Source organism: Lithobates pipiens, unplaced genomic scaffold, assembly GCF_037356315.1.
Source record: "Lithobates pipiens isolate NorthernLeopardFrog02 unplaced genomic scaffold, aLitPip1_a1.2 Scaffold_22, whole genome shotgun sequence".
Classification (NCBI taxonomy): domain Eukaryota; kingdom Metazoa; phylum Chordata; class Amphibia; order Anura; family Ranidae; genus Lithobates; species Lithobates pipiens.
This window is the reverse complement of record NW_027507784.1, coordinates 32,634,363-32,650,682: the sequence shown is the minus strand read 5'-3', so window position 1 is coordinate 32,650,682 and position 16,320 is coordinate 32,634,363. Positions and strand designations below refer to the sequence as shown.

The window sequence follows — 16,320 nt, the reverse complement described above, 5'->3', positions numbered from 1 at the left end:
TTTTCACTTTTAATCATTTTTATTGAGGACAATGAATATTACAAAAGTAAGTAAAATAAAATATGTCAAGTAGAAAATTCCAGAAAAGAAAATAGTAAATGCAAGAATATATGACCCAGAAAACCTTAGCCCTTATGCACACGGTCGGCCATTTCGACAACCAAATCGGACGGATTTTGTCCGAAGGATTTTTTCCGAAACTGTTGCATACACACAGTCAGACAAATTTGTCAGAAAATCCGATCGTCCTTAACGTCATGACCTTATTTCGTTACGACGGGACTAGCCAATAGCTTTGGTCTAGGAATTTGATCTGAGCATGCGTAGCACTTTGTCCGATTGGAATTCTCTACACATGATCGGACAAAGTCCGATCGGAGCATGTTGTCAGAAAGTTTTATAGACAAGTTGGAAAACTTGGTCCGTCAGATACCCCGATGGAAACAGTCCAATGGAGCCCACACACTGTCGGATTATCCGGCAAAACGGTCCTATCGGACATTGTCCATCGGAATATCCGACCGTGTGTACAAGGGCTTAGAGTAGGCCCAAAGACAAGACTACTGCCCTAGTTGTTTGATACAACTGTAAGAAGCATGTCTCAGTGAAAGCAGGAGAACAGCATGCTCCAGTACAATCTATACCCTTTTGCCTCCCTTTGTAGTGATGGCTTACATGACAGCTGAGGAGACAGTGTCAGTGTCATGCCGCATGGAGGTAATTTATAGAAACACATATTTGCTCATGACAGATCAACACAGAGCAGGGTGCTTGTTTTGAAGGACTATTGTCCTCAGAGTTGTGCAAGTTGTAAAATGTCCAGAGGTTGCACACCACCCCCAAGGAAATGTAACGTGAGCATCAGAACCATACCCTGCTACTGATGCCAAGGACCCTGGCGGCAAGAAAAAGGGGAAGATGGGCAGAATAAATCCCTGAGATTGTGTGATGTACAAAAAAACTGTGCATGAAACCACAGGGTTTACCCCTTGCATGTTAATGTTTGGAAGAAGTGGGCGAAGCCCCATAGAGTGAACTGTGCCTTTACCAGAATCACAAGAAGAATGGACTTCACAAACCTATGTGAATGAGCATAAAGGAAAGCACATGAGTTGGTAACCAGATGCTTACAATTTCATGTTCATCAAATCAACAAGAAGCGGATATATGTTTAAGAGAGTCATCTGGAAATTTTCTGCAACCCTTCATTTGGATATATATAGACTGCATATGTGTAGCAACCCTGCCAAAGCTGGAGTACCACTAGTCATGGCCGTTTTTAATATTGATTGGACCCTGGGCAAAATTTTTCTTGGGCCCCCCCCCCATGCAGTTTTCGCTCTCCACCTGCTCTGAGACATACAATAAATAGCAGCTAGACTCAAAATCAGTTTACTGAATCAGATCAGACAGCTATTGCGATTGGTTGCCAGAGCTTACAGTGTATCATTACCGCTCACTGACTGGTTGCTAGAGGTTACAGCACATATTATGGCTCACCGATTAGTTGCTAGAGGTTACAGCACATGATTTCTTCTTGTTGACTGGTTGCTAGAGATTACTGTGAATATGACCTCAGGGGGGCATGGTATACATATCAATGCCGCTGGCCGCTGCTATTAATGTATAAATGCCACCTTTATTTACCTATGAATGTCACTGCTATTTACATATGAATGCCAGTAATTTACATGTAAAAACAGGGTCTGCAGGTGAGTCGTCTGTACACAACAATAGGGCAGAGCTGGGCAGCATTAGTAGCAGAACTTCACACTGAGATATTGGGATACAGCACGGGACTAAAACCTTAAGGGACAAGGGAATTTAAACCAGGATAGTTGGCACGTATGGGGCAGCTGCTTTGGGCCCCACAACAATGACAGGGCCCAGGGCAGCTGCCCCTTTTGCCCTGCCTTAAAAACGGCCCTGCCACTAGTCTAAACTTATTGGACAGCTAGGCTGTAACCAAACTTAATCTCTGATTGCTATTGTTTTCTTCATTTGTTGACTTTCCCTAAGCTCAGAATATTGTTTGCTTCTGTCTCTTGCTGAGTGTCCCCCAGTAGATAGAGCTAGAAGAAACTATATTGTGAGTTATGAATAGTTTAGCCTGGCCAATTACTGGGAGGTTTGAAGCTGGGTTTTCCCCCACATCCAATTTGCATAGCAATGGAATGTGAACAGCTCTCTATGGAGCACAAAAACGTTGTGCGTCGTTGGCTCAGTTTCAGGGCTGAATTCAGGCAAAGATTCAGCCATGATTCGTCCCTGAAATGGAGAACAGGGACGCACAGCATATCTGTGAAGAGTATTTTGCATCTCAGATCTTCCGCCTGGGTGGGGGGACCATCATCTTGAGAATCCCATCCCAGAGAATGGAAAATGGGCCTATGCTAGGGCCTTGAAAATATAAAGGTGGCTAGAAAAGGGGAGCACTTTCAAATAGCTCGCTAAATCAATTGCTAATTTCAGTGTAAAGGCACACTATGAAGAATTGCTAGCTTACCCTCTGAGTTTAAAGGCATCAGATAGACTAAAGTTATTTTATCTTTTGAGCGCCTGAATTTTTGTCCTATAAACCATATCACTACTTTCCCTAGACAGTAATAATACTGCAAGCAAAGACGGATGGCATGGATGATGGCACTGGTAGAGGGACAGTGAATGTTTTTGGGGCAGCAATAAGTCAGCACACCATTAAGATGGCAAGGAGGGCTTAATTATTCTAGTGGCTCTTCTCTGGTAGGAAGTTTTTAGTGTCTGCTATATTATTTTGCACTGCGACAGATAGATATATTGATTGATCGATCGATAGATAATTATGTCCGCAATGGTTTTATGTGTAGCGATTAGTCTTTTTGCATGGCATCTCTTGATTGAGTCGGGGGTGGGGGGTAAGAATTTGTTAGCTGGCAGATTTATTTTGATGCTTAATTGTGACTGTTAGGAAAGATGAAGCTGCAGGAATGAGGGTTTAAAGTAATTAGTGATGTGACACTATAGCAAAGTAGAGCACCATAAAAGCTAAATATTTTGTTAATATTTTTTATTTTAATTTCCAGGACCTAAACATCGAGTGTCTTCTAAGAAAGAGAATACACCGTCGTGCAGGTAAGATCTTACAGATCTATCCAGTCTTTGTGTGGTATCAGGCAGTTATGGTTTTCTTACGCAAGGCAAGGCATATGGAGGCACAGAAGTGCTTTCAACTAGCCAAGTGAATATGACTCACATTGGTTGCATTCCTCCTTTGCTATAAGCTCATGGCTGCTTCAGTGACCATGAACTTATAGCAGAACTGTCCCCCAGACACTGCTGAATAAAAGAACAGGTGTAATTAGTGGCCGATCCTTCCCATAATGCACCTCGTGTTCCCACGGCTGCTCTGTGTGCCTGCTCTTGTCCCCCCTGCTCCCTGTGTCCTCCGAATTCCTCTGCAGGCTTCCCCTTCACCACTCAAATCTCTCCCCACCAGCTTTCAGCAGCTATGGGCACATGAGGGAGGGAGTTTCAGGGAAGAGAGCAGGGGATGGTGAACATGCTCTCATGTTTAGTGACCCCTTTCCTTCCTGAATGTATGAACACAGTAAGTGATCAGTATTGATTACTCTTGTGATCATTTATAACGAAAGCATAGTAAAGCATAGTTTTCTATGTCTTTAGTTTGTGAATGAACAGGGAGCACTTTATGTTCATTCATACAGTGCAGTTGCAGAGGAGAAGGAGATTGAGGGCTCTGTGTCCTCATTCTCTTTTTTTCTATCTCAAAAGTGAAACATAAGCCCCCCTAACAGGGCTGTAAAAAATGTAAAAATAAATGTAAAAGCAAAAAAATAAAAATATTGAAGATTAAAAAAAAATGTTAAATTGTAAAAATAAAAAAAACCCACACACAGAGAAATAAGTGTCATGGACACATGGAGCAGAGTTCTGCTCCAGAGAGTCACGGGTATGTTTGCATATGGCTGTGAGGAGCTCTGTACAAATCAGTGACAGGCTGACAGATGCCTCGTGCTCATGTAACCGCACATTCTGGATGCAAACTGGACCACTTGGATGTAACTACTTGGATGTGTAGTTACATGTGTATAACCATGATGTCCTGTCATTGTGATGGCTACTTGAGGTTTAGGGGTCTGTAAATAATCTAAATAAATATAATTAACGTACATTTATGAAAAATAAAAAAAGTATATAAAAAATATTTTTTTTTTTGTTTCAAATTTATTGCACCCCAACAAATTCAACATGCTGGTGGTGTTCAGGCTGACCAAAAATAGAAGAAAAAAGAAAAAAAAGAAAAAAGAAGCCCCAATTCCATTAGCAATTAACACTTAAGAGTCTACTTCCATTTGTGAATGTCTCAACATGTGTGCAAGCATAACAAATAATATCCATAATATTTTTTAGGGCTGTTACTGATTAAAATTTTCGTGTTCGATTAATCAATTTTTTTTCCGATTAATTATAACACACATACAGATTCAACTACTTTTAGCTGATCTCCTTGCATTGCAACTCTGCATTAGTCAGTGGTAAATGTGGTATACACTATATACAATCACACGACACTAGTTAGTTTCCACAATCTATGACTAAACTTCACAGTTCACACAAATACGTTTTAAACTGTAGCACTGATGTAAGTAATTTTTTTTTTCACAGTAGCGTGACAATCCCTCCACCTCCGGTCTAACTAATCACTCTCACCTTATTGCATGGACCCCTGTGCAAACAGGAGGTCATGCAAGCGGGTATCAAAAGGGTTAACACGGACCATAAACTTCTCTCAGGTCTCCTTAGATCTCAGCAAGGACGCCAGATCATGGGTAGAAAGAAAAGATCTAAGTGCTCACCGCTTAAGTATAAGATTTAATTTTTGTGTTCAAACACAAACTGCTCACATACAGATGATAAAAACACAGCATGTAAAGCCGACAATCATGTTAGTTCTGTAGCACAGCAGCGGGTGACGTCATGCATAGCTCCTCCCCCGTACGCGTTACGCTCAATCAGAACTTCAACATCACCGAACTCCTCCCCCCTTCCCTTCGTAAGCAGACGGAGGCACATGGGGAAGGGGGGAGGAGTCCGGTGACATTAATGTCTTTGACATCACCGGATCTCTGACTCACCGGATCTCCGACGGAAGACGGCGGAGAGGTGAGTACCGATCAAAAGAATTTTGATCAATCAAAAGAATTTTGATTGATCAAAAAAATGAATCGATTAATCGAGGAATTAATCTTTAATTTCCACAGCCCTAATATTTTTAATATGTGTTTAATAGATTCCTTGTTGCCATTCACCGGTTGAATGTAATATTACCTAACATTCAGTTCTAGGAGAAACAGAGCATTTGACCATGAGGGTTAACATTCGCTAATAAAAAAAATATCCTAACACTATACAAACATTCAACCAGCTGAGGAAATAATATGAGGGGGACCTCACCATTCCTAAATGTTTTCTATATGTGATGTATACCAACATTTGCACCACAGTGCATTCTTAAAACTCTGGTGCTCGCACATTACTCTCCACCCACATTCAGAAAAAATATGAAGGACCTTAATGTGTAAGTAAGCTCACTGTTATCTGCTTTACCATACAGTATGTGCAAAATATAACAGCATTACAACCATGGGCCATATATTGAAGCAGTAAAATGGTTGAAAATATCTACCTTCCTCTCCTATAAGTTAGCCACGTCATCAATATGTGACTTAACCACAAGTGCAACATGTGGGCGGAGCTCATTACCAACATGTGATGTGTCCTGCATACGCAACTTCAGTTTTTTTTTTTTTTGCCCCATGGCTGCCCAGAGCTGATTGGTAATGAAAAGCCCGTTGAAAGCATGTTTGGTTTATTAAAATGACAGTCATTGTCATAAAAACATAATTATTTATAATGTTGTCAGCAACATTCCCCCCCCCCCCCACTTGACATGCCTAAGCTTCTTGGGGGATGGCTCCAGCCTCAAGATTGACAGAGGGTCACTTGCTCTTTTACCCCCCTGTGGTCCTCCTCACTTGACACAAGTGATCATGGGACCATAAGTACATTTTTATAAATGATCTAGAAGGATGTAAAATTTTAAAAGAAAATGAAATTAATTCTTGCTTATAAACATTGACAATGTATATGTAAAACCCACAATATTCTAATCATTTCAATGCTTGCGGTGGAGTTTATGTTGATGGATAGCGAGGCAGAGTTTATATGAATTTAATTTTCTAGCATCCATGGGCAGGAAAAATCAGCAAACATCAAATTAGCCAGGTTGGCGCAGGTCCTTCTAACTTAAATACTAGAAAAAAACATTATAAAACCTCCATATACAAAATTCTATACCCACAGTTGATCCAGAGGAAGGGAAAAAAAAACCTTAAAGCATAGTCCAACTTGCTCCAGCAAGATAAATAAAAATGCTTTCTGATCCCCTAAGGCTACCAGATATTCCCTGGATCAACAATCTCTGATGTTATTACTTCTTAAAGTGGAAGTAAACCCTCCTATCGCTTTCAGCCAAGGAAGCTGCCATCTTGGACTTTGTTTGATCTTCAACTGCCATGATGCTGCACATGTGATCAGTTATGACACCAGCCATTGGATGGTTTGACAGTTTGGTTGGGAAGACAACCAATGTGGCAGTTAGCATTTCCGCATGTCGGAAATGTAACTGTTTTTTTAAACTATTAAATCGATGGGTTTACTTCCCCTTTAAGGCCCATACACATGATCTGACTTTTTGACAACAACGGTCCGACAGACAATCCGACCGTGTGTATGCTCCATCGGACAATTGTTTGTGGTTTTTCATAACACAAATGTTCGCTGTGAATGCTCTCAAACTTTCCGGCAACAAATGTCCGATGGAGGGTAATCTGATCGTGTGTACACAAGTCCATCGGACTAAAGTCCAAAGTACAAGCACACATGCTCAGAACCAATGCTAAATATCAGACAATAATAGCAGAAGTTGCCCAAAGGGTGGCGGAAAAGAGCTGAAAAGCCACGTGATTTGGTGAAAGTTGAGGCTGAAAATGTTCTGCTGTGTGTATACATACCAAGTTCAAGGCCAACGCCCATTCGGACCAAAATCCATGGTAAAGTCCGTTGGCAGTCTGATTGGGTGTACGAGGCTTAAGTGTTAGTATCCAGTTATTTTTTATGCATTTAGGAATCTATTGAGCTGGTCAAAACAAGTTCTTGAGTAAGTTTATTCCACATTTTCACAGCTCTTACTGTGAAGAAGCCTTTTCGTATGTGGAGGATAATTATGTTTTTTTTCCAGACGTAAAGAGTTTCCTCTTCACCTTTTATACTGGTAAATACTTATAACCAAGTTCACTATATGCACCACTTATGTATTTATACATAGTGATCATATCCCCCCTTATGTATTTTTACATGGTGATCGTATCCCCCGTATGTATTTATTCATGGAGATCATATCCCCCCTTATGTATTTTTACATGGTGATCGGATCCCCCCTTATGTATTTTTACATGGTGATCGGATCCCCCCTTATGTATTTATACATGGTGATTGTATCCCCCTTATGTATTTATACATGGAGATCATATCTCCCCTTATATATTTATACATGGTGATTGTATCCCCCTTATGTATTTATACATGGAGATCATATCTCCCCTTATATATTTATACATGGTGATCATATCCCCTCTTATGTATTTATTCATGGAGATCATATCCACCCTTATGTATTTTTATATGGTGATCGTATCCCCCCTTATGTATTTATATATGGTGATCATATCCCCCTTATGTATTTATACATGGTGATCATACCCCCCCCTTATGTATTTATACATGGTGATCATACCCCCTCTTATATATCTATACATGCAGATCATATCCCCCCTTATGCATTTATACATGGTGATCATATCCCCCCTTATATATCTATGCATGGTGATCATATCCCCTTATATATTTATACATGGCGATCTCCTCTTTTCAAGAGAGAATAGATTCAGTTCCTCTAATCCTCATATCTGAACTCCTCCATGCCTCTTATCAGTTTGGTTGCCCTTCTCTGCACTTTCTCCAGTTCCCCCGATATCCTTTTTGTGAACTGGTGCCCAAAACTGAACTAAGTACAGTAGGTATAATCATCCAAAATGGGTGTGTTGTCCTTTTAAATACTATACAACGTGCTACGTGCCCAATAGTGATGCCAATATCTCATACTTTATGAATAAAACAATTCTTACAAATCAAATTATAAATATCATCTGCAAAAATGTCATAAAGCAATCGTGCAAAAAAAAAAAAAAAAAAAGTGCCCAAGTATAAATAAATTATTATAAAATACAATGCACAACCAGTCCCAAAACAAGTTTATATAGATTCCTTAAATTCCTAATGATGAATTAATGGTGCAATGTTTTGATGCGTGATGATGTCCCGAACATCCCTGCTCCATGATTAAGCCTATGGGTGGGGTGAAATGAGTTGGGAGAGTGGCTTTGGATGAAGCTGGCTGAGGATGCTTTCACATGTTTACTAATGCCTTTGCTAGGTGTATGTACAGTGTTTGGGATCTTTCTCTATACATATCCACAGTATGTGAGGAGTTGGACAATCTCCTGCCCACCCAGCACTCATTACCGGAATCACCGGATTGACATACAAGAGTTTAAATGGAAACCTTAAGTTTTATGATTTTAAAATAAGATTCAATGTTGTAATAGAGTGAGCTAAATTTAAGATTTTTTTTTTTTTAAGGATGACATTTGATCTGGAAAATGAAATGAAGTGCTCAGTTTGCCTTGAAGTTTTTACTGACCCTACAACCCTGATGTGTGGTCATAATTTCTGCATGAAATGTATTGAGAAATCATGGAACAGTCAACAGCAAGGGAAATATACATGCCCCAACTGTAAGCACAAATTTGAAGATAAACCAAAGCTGAAAGTTAACTGTGCCATGCGAGAGGTGGCGAGGATTATTAAACCGAGATGGTCAAAGCCAAAGAACAGAGAGCTGAACTGTGCTTATTGTACGGAGGCCACTGTAGATGCTGTTAAATCATGTCTGCTGTGTGAAGCTCTCTTATGTAATAATCACCTAAATGTACAAAATAAAGGTGAGTGATAAAACCATGTACACCAACTAAACAAAAGTCGAAATATTAAAATAGAACTATGGGCAAAACTTTTTTTTTTTTCATTTTGGACAGAGCAGATAACCCCTGTCAGTTTATTTTTTGCCATCTGTGTCCCATTGGGGAAATTTGCCTTCGCCTCATGTCCCATAGCCAAACAGGAAGTAAGAAAATCTCTGCAAATTAAGGGAATTCCTTAGGGACCCCCAGGTCACCAGAACTAGTGTCCCGATTTGGAAATTTCCTCTCTATTACTTTTTTGGGCAAAACCCAAAGTTTTGGATTTACTTTCACTTTCAATGATAATGGTGCACAGAACAAATAGAGAGGGCGAATCTCCCTAACGGGGGCACAGACGGCAATAAAAGCCTGACAGGTGTTCTAATTCCTTTTGAACTCTATCCAAAACTAAAAAAAGTTTTTCCTTCAGTTTTACTTTAACAATATATACTGTATATACTATTTTGAAGTGTAATTCCACTTTATAGCAATCCCCTTGTGCCAATGCCTACTTACCACACCTTCCTTATCAAAGAGTAATGTAGAAATATAGGCATCAGATTCATTGGGTAGTATTCTCAGGCTCTGAAATCTATATTCTATCCTCCTGGTGCTCAACAGGTTGCCTACTAGTGATATCATCTAAAAGCCCAATCACACTACGCATTGCATTAGTGTAGATGCGCTAAGGTAGCCAAATTATTTTGAATGGGCTGGCAGCACACCATAACACACTAATGCCCCATACACATGGTCGGACATTCCGACAACAAAAGCCATTGGATTTTTTCCGACGGATGTTGGCTCAAACTTGTCTTGCCTACACTCAGTCGCACAAAGTTGTTGTAAATTCCAATTGTCAAGAACGCAGTGACGTACAACACGTACGACGGGATTATAAAGAGGAAGTTCAATAGCCAGTAGCCATTAGCTTCCGTCTCATAATTTATTCTGAGCATGCGTGGCACTTTGTGCGTCAGACTTGTCTACACACTGTAGGAATTTACGCCATCGGATTCTGTTGTCGGAAAATTTTAGATCCTGTTCTCAAACTTTGCGCGTCGGAAAATCTGACAGAAAAAGTCCGATAGACCCCACACACAGTTGGATTTTCCAACAACATGATCTGATCGCACATATTCCGGCGGAAAATCCGACTGTGTGTATGGGGCATAAAATTAAGATATAATTTCTTTATTGTAGCTCGCCATAGCGCACAGCATGTATATTGTGGTACACTGCAGTGTGGTTGCATTTCCCAATGCTGTAACAGGGCACTGGGGGCGCATTGAAAATAAATGGCACTGATACATACCACAGCACTGCACTCCTTACAATGCAGTGCCATTAGAATTGGGCAAACAGTTCAAGCCGAGCAAAAGTTCGGCCCGAACATCGCCTGTTCGGAAAACACCCCAAGTTGCGTTGCACTCTGCGGGATGTCTGCCCACCAAGCATCCCCACAATGTACTGCGCGCTGCAAAGTTTTGCCCAATCAGGGCACAGTGAAAAGCTGGCTGTTAAAGATCGGTCTGGGAAGCCGGTTGCAGCATCCTTAACAACAGATGAGTCATGAGCTGTCAGCGGGCTTCCCCGCTGACAGCTGAATGCAAAAAAAAATTGCTGGCAACAGAAAAATGTTTAAAAAAACGGTGTAGGGTCCCCCCTAGAATCCATACCAGGCCCTTATCTGAGCATGTAGACCAGCAGATCAGGTCAACCATATCAGGTCACATGCTCTCAACATGGAGGGGTGCTTTGGGGTGGGGGGGCCTCTTACCCACAGCCCTGGGTTGTGGTTGTGGGGGTCTGCAGGCGGGGGGCTTATTGGAATCTGGAAGCCCCTTTTAACAAGGAGGCCCCCAGATTCTGCTCCCCATGTGAATGAATATGGGGTACATTGGACCCCTACTCGTTCACCAAAAAAGAAATAAAAACACACACACACAGTTTTTGACAATTTATTTAAAAAAATGTATTTAAAATAACAATATCCCCCCGATGTAGATCCTTCAATCACGCCTCAATCACTGCAGGACCTGAAAAAAGCGGGAAAAAAAAGCTCTGCTCATGACAAAAGCTAACCACCGTCTATCTGCTATTTGACAACATGCACTGGTCAGTGATGTTACATTGGGCCGGTGCCACCAGGTGACATCACCTGCCCCACTACCTATTTAACCACTTCAATACTGGGCACTTATACACCTTCCTGCCCAGACCAATTTTCAGCTTTCAGCGCTATCAGATTTTGCATGACAATTGTGTGGGCTTACCTGGTGGTCCTGGGTGGGCAATCAGCACAGACCCCTCTGTCAGGAGAGCAGCCGATCGGCTCGCCTCTATTCATGTCTGTCAGTGCGAGTTTACACTGTGATCAACTGTGATTGGACACAGCTGATCACGTGCTAAAGAGCCTACATCAGAGGCTCTTTACCTTGATGCAGTGTGTCAGACTGACACGCCACAGCTGCACGCGCCTGCGGCTTATTCTGCTGGACGTCATATGACACCCGGTCAGGGTGACAGAACAACTTTCCGGCCATCATTTTGCTATATGGCGGGCGGTAAGTGGTTAAGAACTGTCAGATGTCACAGCAGGCAGGCAGCAGTTAACCTTTCTTTGCAGGTGGAGCTTTTTTGGAGATGACACATTTTGTGGGTGTCCTCTCTTTCTCAGAGCTGAATGTCTGCTGCACCATTGAATTCTTATATACTAAAAAGGTAAGAATGTAAGAACCACAAACCCTAATTCCGCGTACACACGATCGAAAATTCGGCCAGACCGATGAGAGATTTTCGTTGGAAGATGCGACCGTGTGTATGTTTCATCGGAATTTTGTTGGCTGAATTCCTGCCAGCAAAAATTTGAGAGCATGTTCTCAATTTTTCAGGCGGAAATTTCCGACGCGCAAATTTCCGACGCATGCTCGGAAACAATTCGACACATGCTCAGAAGCATTGAACTTTATTTTCACAGCTTGTCACGTAGTGTTGTATGTCAGCGTGTTCTTGACGGTCGGAATTTGGTTTGACCGTGTGTAGGCGACACAAGCTTGAGCGGAATTCTGTCAGAATTCCATCTGGAAAACCATCAGAGCTTTTTCCGACCATAATTCTGATCGTGTGTACACGGCATAACTCTACTAAATGATATGGGGGCAAGACATATCATTGTTGCCTACAATGATATGTGTAGGCAATAGACATGTGCAGACTAGAATATTTCGTTTCGTTTTTTCGTTTTCGTCCGTAAATTTTATTTATTTAGTTACTCCCGAAATTCGTTTTTATTTATTTCGTTTTTCGTGCAAAAATTGCATTCGTCCGAAAATCCACATGAATTACGGTCGAATCTGTCTTGGAAGGCTTATGGTATCTGTCGAATGGATAAAGAAGATTCGATGGAGCTGCTAAACTATATAGCCTATAGGCGGAGCATTCGATTGCCGAAATGTACGATTGCAGTGTCGTATAGTTGCGACGATCCCGTCGAATATTATTATAAACGTGCAACGATCCCGTCGAATATTATTTTAAACGTGCAACGATCCCGTCGAATATTATCATTATTTTTTTTTTATTTACTTCCCCCACCCAATTCCAGTATCGTTTCTCTCTGTCGATTCTGTTCTCTCTATGTCGAATATTTACTCTCTGTCGAAGCTTTTCTATATAATAGGACTAATAGAGGTAAACGAAACTTAGGCACATTCGACCACAGGTTCAATAGACATATGGAGTCACGTCGAATCTCCTATTCTATATCGAACGGCCACTTCGAATCTCCTATTCTATATCGAACTGTTGTAACAACGAAAACGAAAAAAAGCATTTATTTATGTCGGATCTTTCGTTTTTCGGGATCTGCACTTTCGTTATCGTTTGTCAAAACGAAAACGAAAATACCTGAAATTCGGACGAAAATGCATTCGGACGAAAACGAATGCACATGTCTAGTAGGCAACACAAGCTTGAGTGAAATTCCATCTGGAAAACCATCAGAGCTTTTTCTGACCATAATTCTGATAGTGTGTATAACTATACTCCTAAATGATATGGGGTCAAGGTTAGCCCATCTTATCAGGGCACTCCAGATTCAGGCTCTCAGGGCTAGTGGACACCAAACAATCCCTTGTGGATGAAGTCATATGGAAAATTAAATCAAACACATATATAAATACATATATTCAGACGATCCCCATAAAAATCCCGCCTTCCTTCTTCAAAACATACAGACGGTTATGCTCCAGGTTCCTATGGGGTGAGCGCAAACACAGAATTTGCTACTATCAACACAACCGTCCTAAAAGCATTGGAGGCATTGGCCTTTCGAACCTCCTAAACTATCACACCTCTACCCACCTCACTAGGATAGTGGACTGGAATGTCCATGCCCCACACAAAGATTGGGTTTCTCTGAAAGACACCTTTACAAATCTACCCCTGAACTCACTACCATGGATCTCCCCATGCCACATCCTGTCAGAAATCCGCCTTCATCCTCTAATAGGACCCACTATACACTGTTTCCACCAGACGTGTAAACATACGGCCATCTTCTCCACCCCTGGCCCACTGACTCCAATAAAACCAAAGCCAGACTTCCCTCCAGGAATGCACAACTTCTACCTCACCGACAACTGGTCATCAGACCAAATTAGGGCCCATCAATTTTTCCACCAAGGTAAACTGCTATCTGCAGCTCAGATTGCCATCCGGCTAGAGAAGACACCTATCCCTCCCTGGGCATACCTATTGATTCTCCACTACATTAAAACCTTGGACAAAAACCTACATTGCTCAAGGCAACTCTCCCCTTTCAAATTTTTTTGCACTAAGACAGCACCTCAATCCCACCTAATCTCTTAAGCCTCATACACACGATCGGACTTTGTACAAACTTTCCCGTGGACTTTTTTACAAAGGTTCGTTGGCCATAAGTTTGTATTGCATACACATGATCTCACTTTTTAGGCAACAAACACGAACGTAGTGACGTTTCAACGTACTGAAGACACTTCAAAAGAGGACGTTCAATTACTCCAGCACCAACTTTGGTCAACTTCTGTATTGTTTGATCTTTCGTATTGGTTCTAAACATGCGTGTTTGTACTTTGTATAAAAGTCTGATGGTTTTGTGTACACACGATCGGACTTTGCTCCATCGGACTTATGTTGTCAAAAAGTCTGTCCGTTCACACAGCCAACAAAAGTCAGATGAAAACTGAAAAAGTTTGTGCGATGGAGCATACAAACGGTCGGATGTTGCTCCAAAACAGCTAATTTGCATGTTTGTTGTCAAAAGTCTGATCGTGTGTATGGGCCTTTATATACACAATCTTATCTTTGCAGACCTCAAGGCCAATGAAAACATAACCTGTAAAAAATGGGAGGCAGATCTCTCCATTTAACTCACTGAAGAGAACTGGGAGCAACTATTTCTGAACATACACAAAGGGTTAACAAATGTTACTACCCAGGAAAATGGATTAAAAATTCAATCCAGGTGGTTCACACTCCAGCACTCCTAAATAAATTTAAACCCAAAATTCCAGAGATCTGTTGGAGGTGCCACCAAGAAAGGGGTACCCTACTACATATTTGGTGGTCATGCTCCCCCCTGCAAAACTTTTGCTCAGAGGTCTGTTGCATAACCGCCCAAGTAACCTCATACAATCTAGACTTCACCCCGGCCCAATTCCTTCTTCATCACTCGCCCTTGCCACACACCTCTTACCACAAATCTCTAACAATGCATATGATCAATGCAGCTAAACAATGCATCCCCATACACTGGAACTCAAAACAGATACCTTCTCTCAAAGAATGGCTTACAAGAATTCAAAAAGTCGCTGAAATGGAAAAACTCATTCACATCTCGCGAGACACCCAGACAAAATTTAGCCAAAAGTGGGCCTGTTGGCTACACTACCAGATGATGCATGAATACTCTGATATTATGAACCTACCAGCATTACAGAATTACTTGAAGAGGGTCTGCAACAGTGATAGAGCCCACTAAGCTCATCTTACAATCCTTTCATCATATATTTTAACCCCCTTTTTAATATCTTTCCCCCAACATGTAGTTACCCTCCAAAAACTATCCAAATCACACCTAGTCTCTCCATATCTGTAGGATAAAAGCCGAGGGAAGCCAGAGATGTCCCACCCCCCTCTCCCTCCCCCATCTACTCCACCTCCTCTCCCCTCAGTCCTCCCATCCCCCCACTCCACCCCCCTCCCTTAAGTATCCCATTTCAATACCCACTTAATTGAGCAACCTCCCCACTTCATACGATCACAAAAAACCCGCCCCGGAGACCAAACACAGGACGATTACAAAGTTACTCTTTTCATCATCAGACCAAACCCAATGTCAACTAGAACTACACCCCTTCAGTCATGTTCTCCCCTCATATTACAAGACCCTCAAACCTGCACTACTAGCATACATATACTAGCCACTCTTCTGAGTTGTTCACCAACTCTGGACCCATTTGGAATTACAGGCTGGATCATCATCCTCCACCACGAATAACTCAATTTTAAAGTGATTGTTTTCTATATTCAACGATATAACATAGCTTCATAACGCATCACTGTTCTACTATTGTTTTCGTTTTCCGTAAATGCTTTCTTCTTTTCAATAAAATAAATATTTGGGAAAAAAAATACATATAAAAGGCGCTGCTGCATTTGTCCTAATAGGGGATAGACTCAATGGTGTCAGAGGGACCTTATCTGAGAGATGGACGTTACTCATTGCTCACAGCACCCCTAGAAACCTCTGAAGGAACCTTGGTTGATAGCTCACAACCTGCACACAGTCATAAAACCTTCTCTAAAACCCTGGTGGCAAAAAAGGAGGTTCTTCGACATCAAACATTTTAGCTTTTAATATAGTTATTCATATTTGGGTAGCTTTATGGTGCTATGGTTCTCAGACGCATAGAGTTTTAGAGTTTGGACTGCATAGCAGAACAACAGCTGAGACCATTACTCTTACTTTTAGATCCATAACTCATAGAATGTTTTAAAGATTTCTATTACCAAAACCTTACCTATGTTAATTAGGTAATATGTAGTGGCCAGCCTCTTCCATCTTATTGGATAGTTTGAATGCGTGAAAAATCACTTTGATCTTTAAAGAGGCAATAGGCCCAAAACCAAAAAT

The 16,320-nt window shown here is 41.3% G+C and overlaps 1 protein-coding gene across 1 annotated transcript in view; it reads left to right on the top strand.

Annotated features, from left to right (window-relative positions):
• Positions 1 to 9,130, top strand: part of LOC143925644 (uncharacterized) — a 144,056-nt gene extending 134,926 nt beyond the window's left edge. The window contains exons 17-18 of the mRNA XM_077450110.1: positions 3,063 to 3,111; positions 8,761 to 9,130. Coding sequence (XP_077306236.1) covers positions 3,063 to 3,111; positions 8,761 to 9,130 — 419 coding nt within the window. The remainder of the gene's footprint in view (positions 1 to 3,062; positions 3,112 to 8,760) is intronic.
• Positions 9,131 to 16,320: the final 7,190 nt, after the last annotated feature.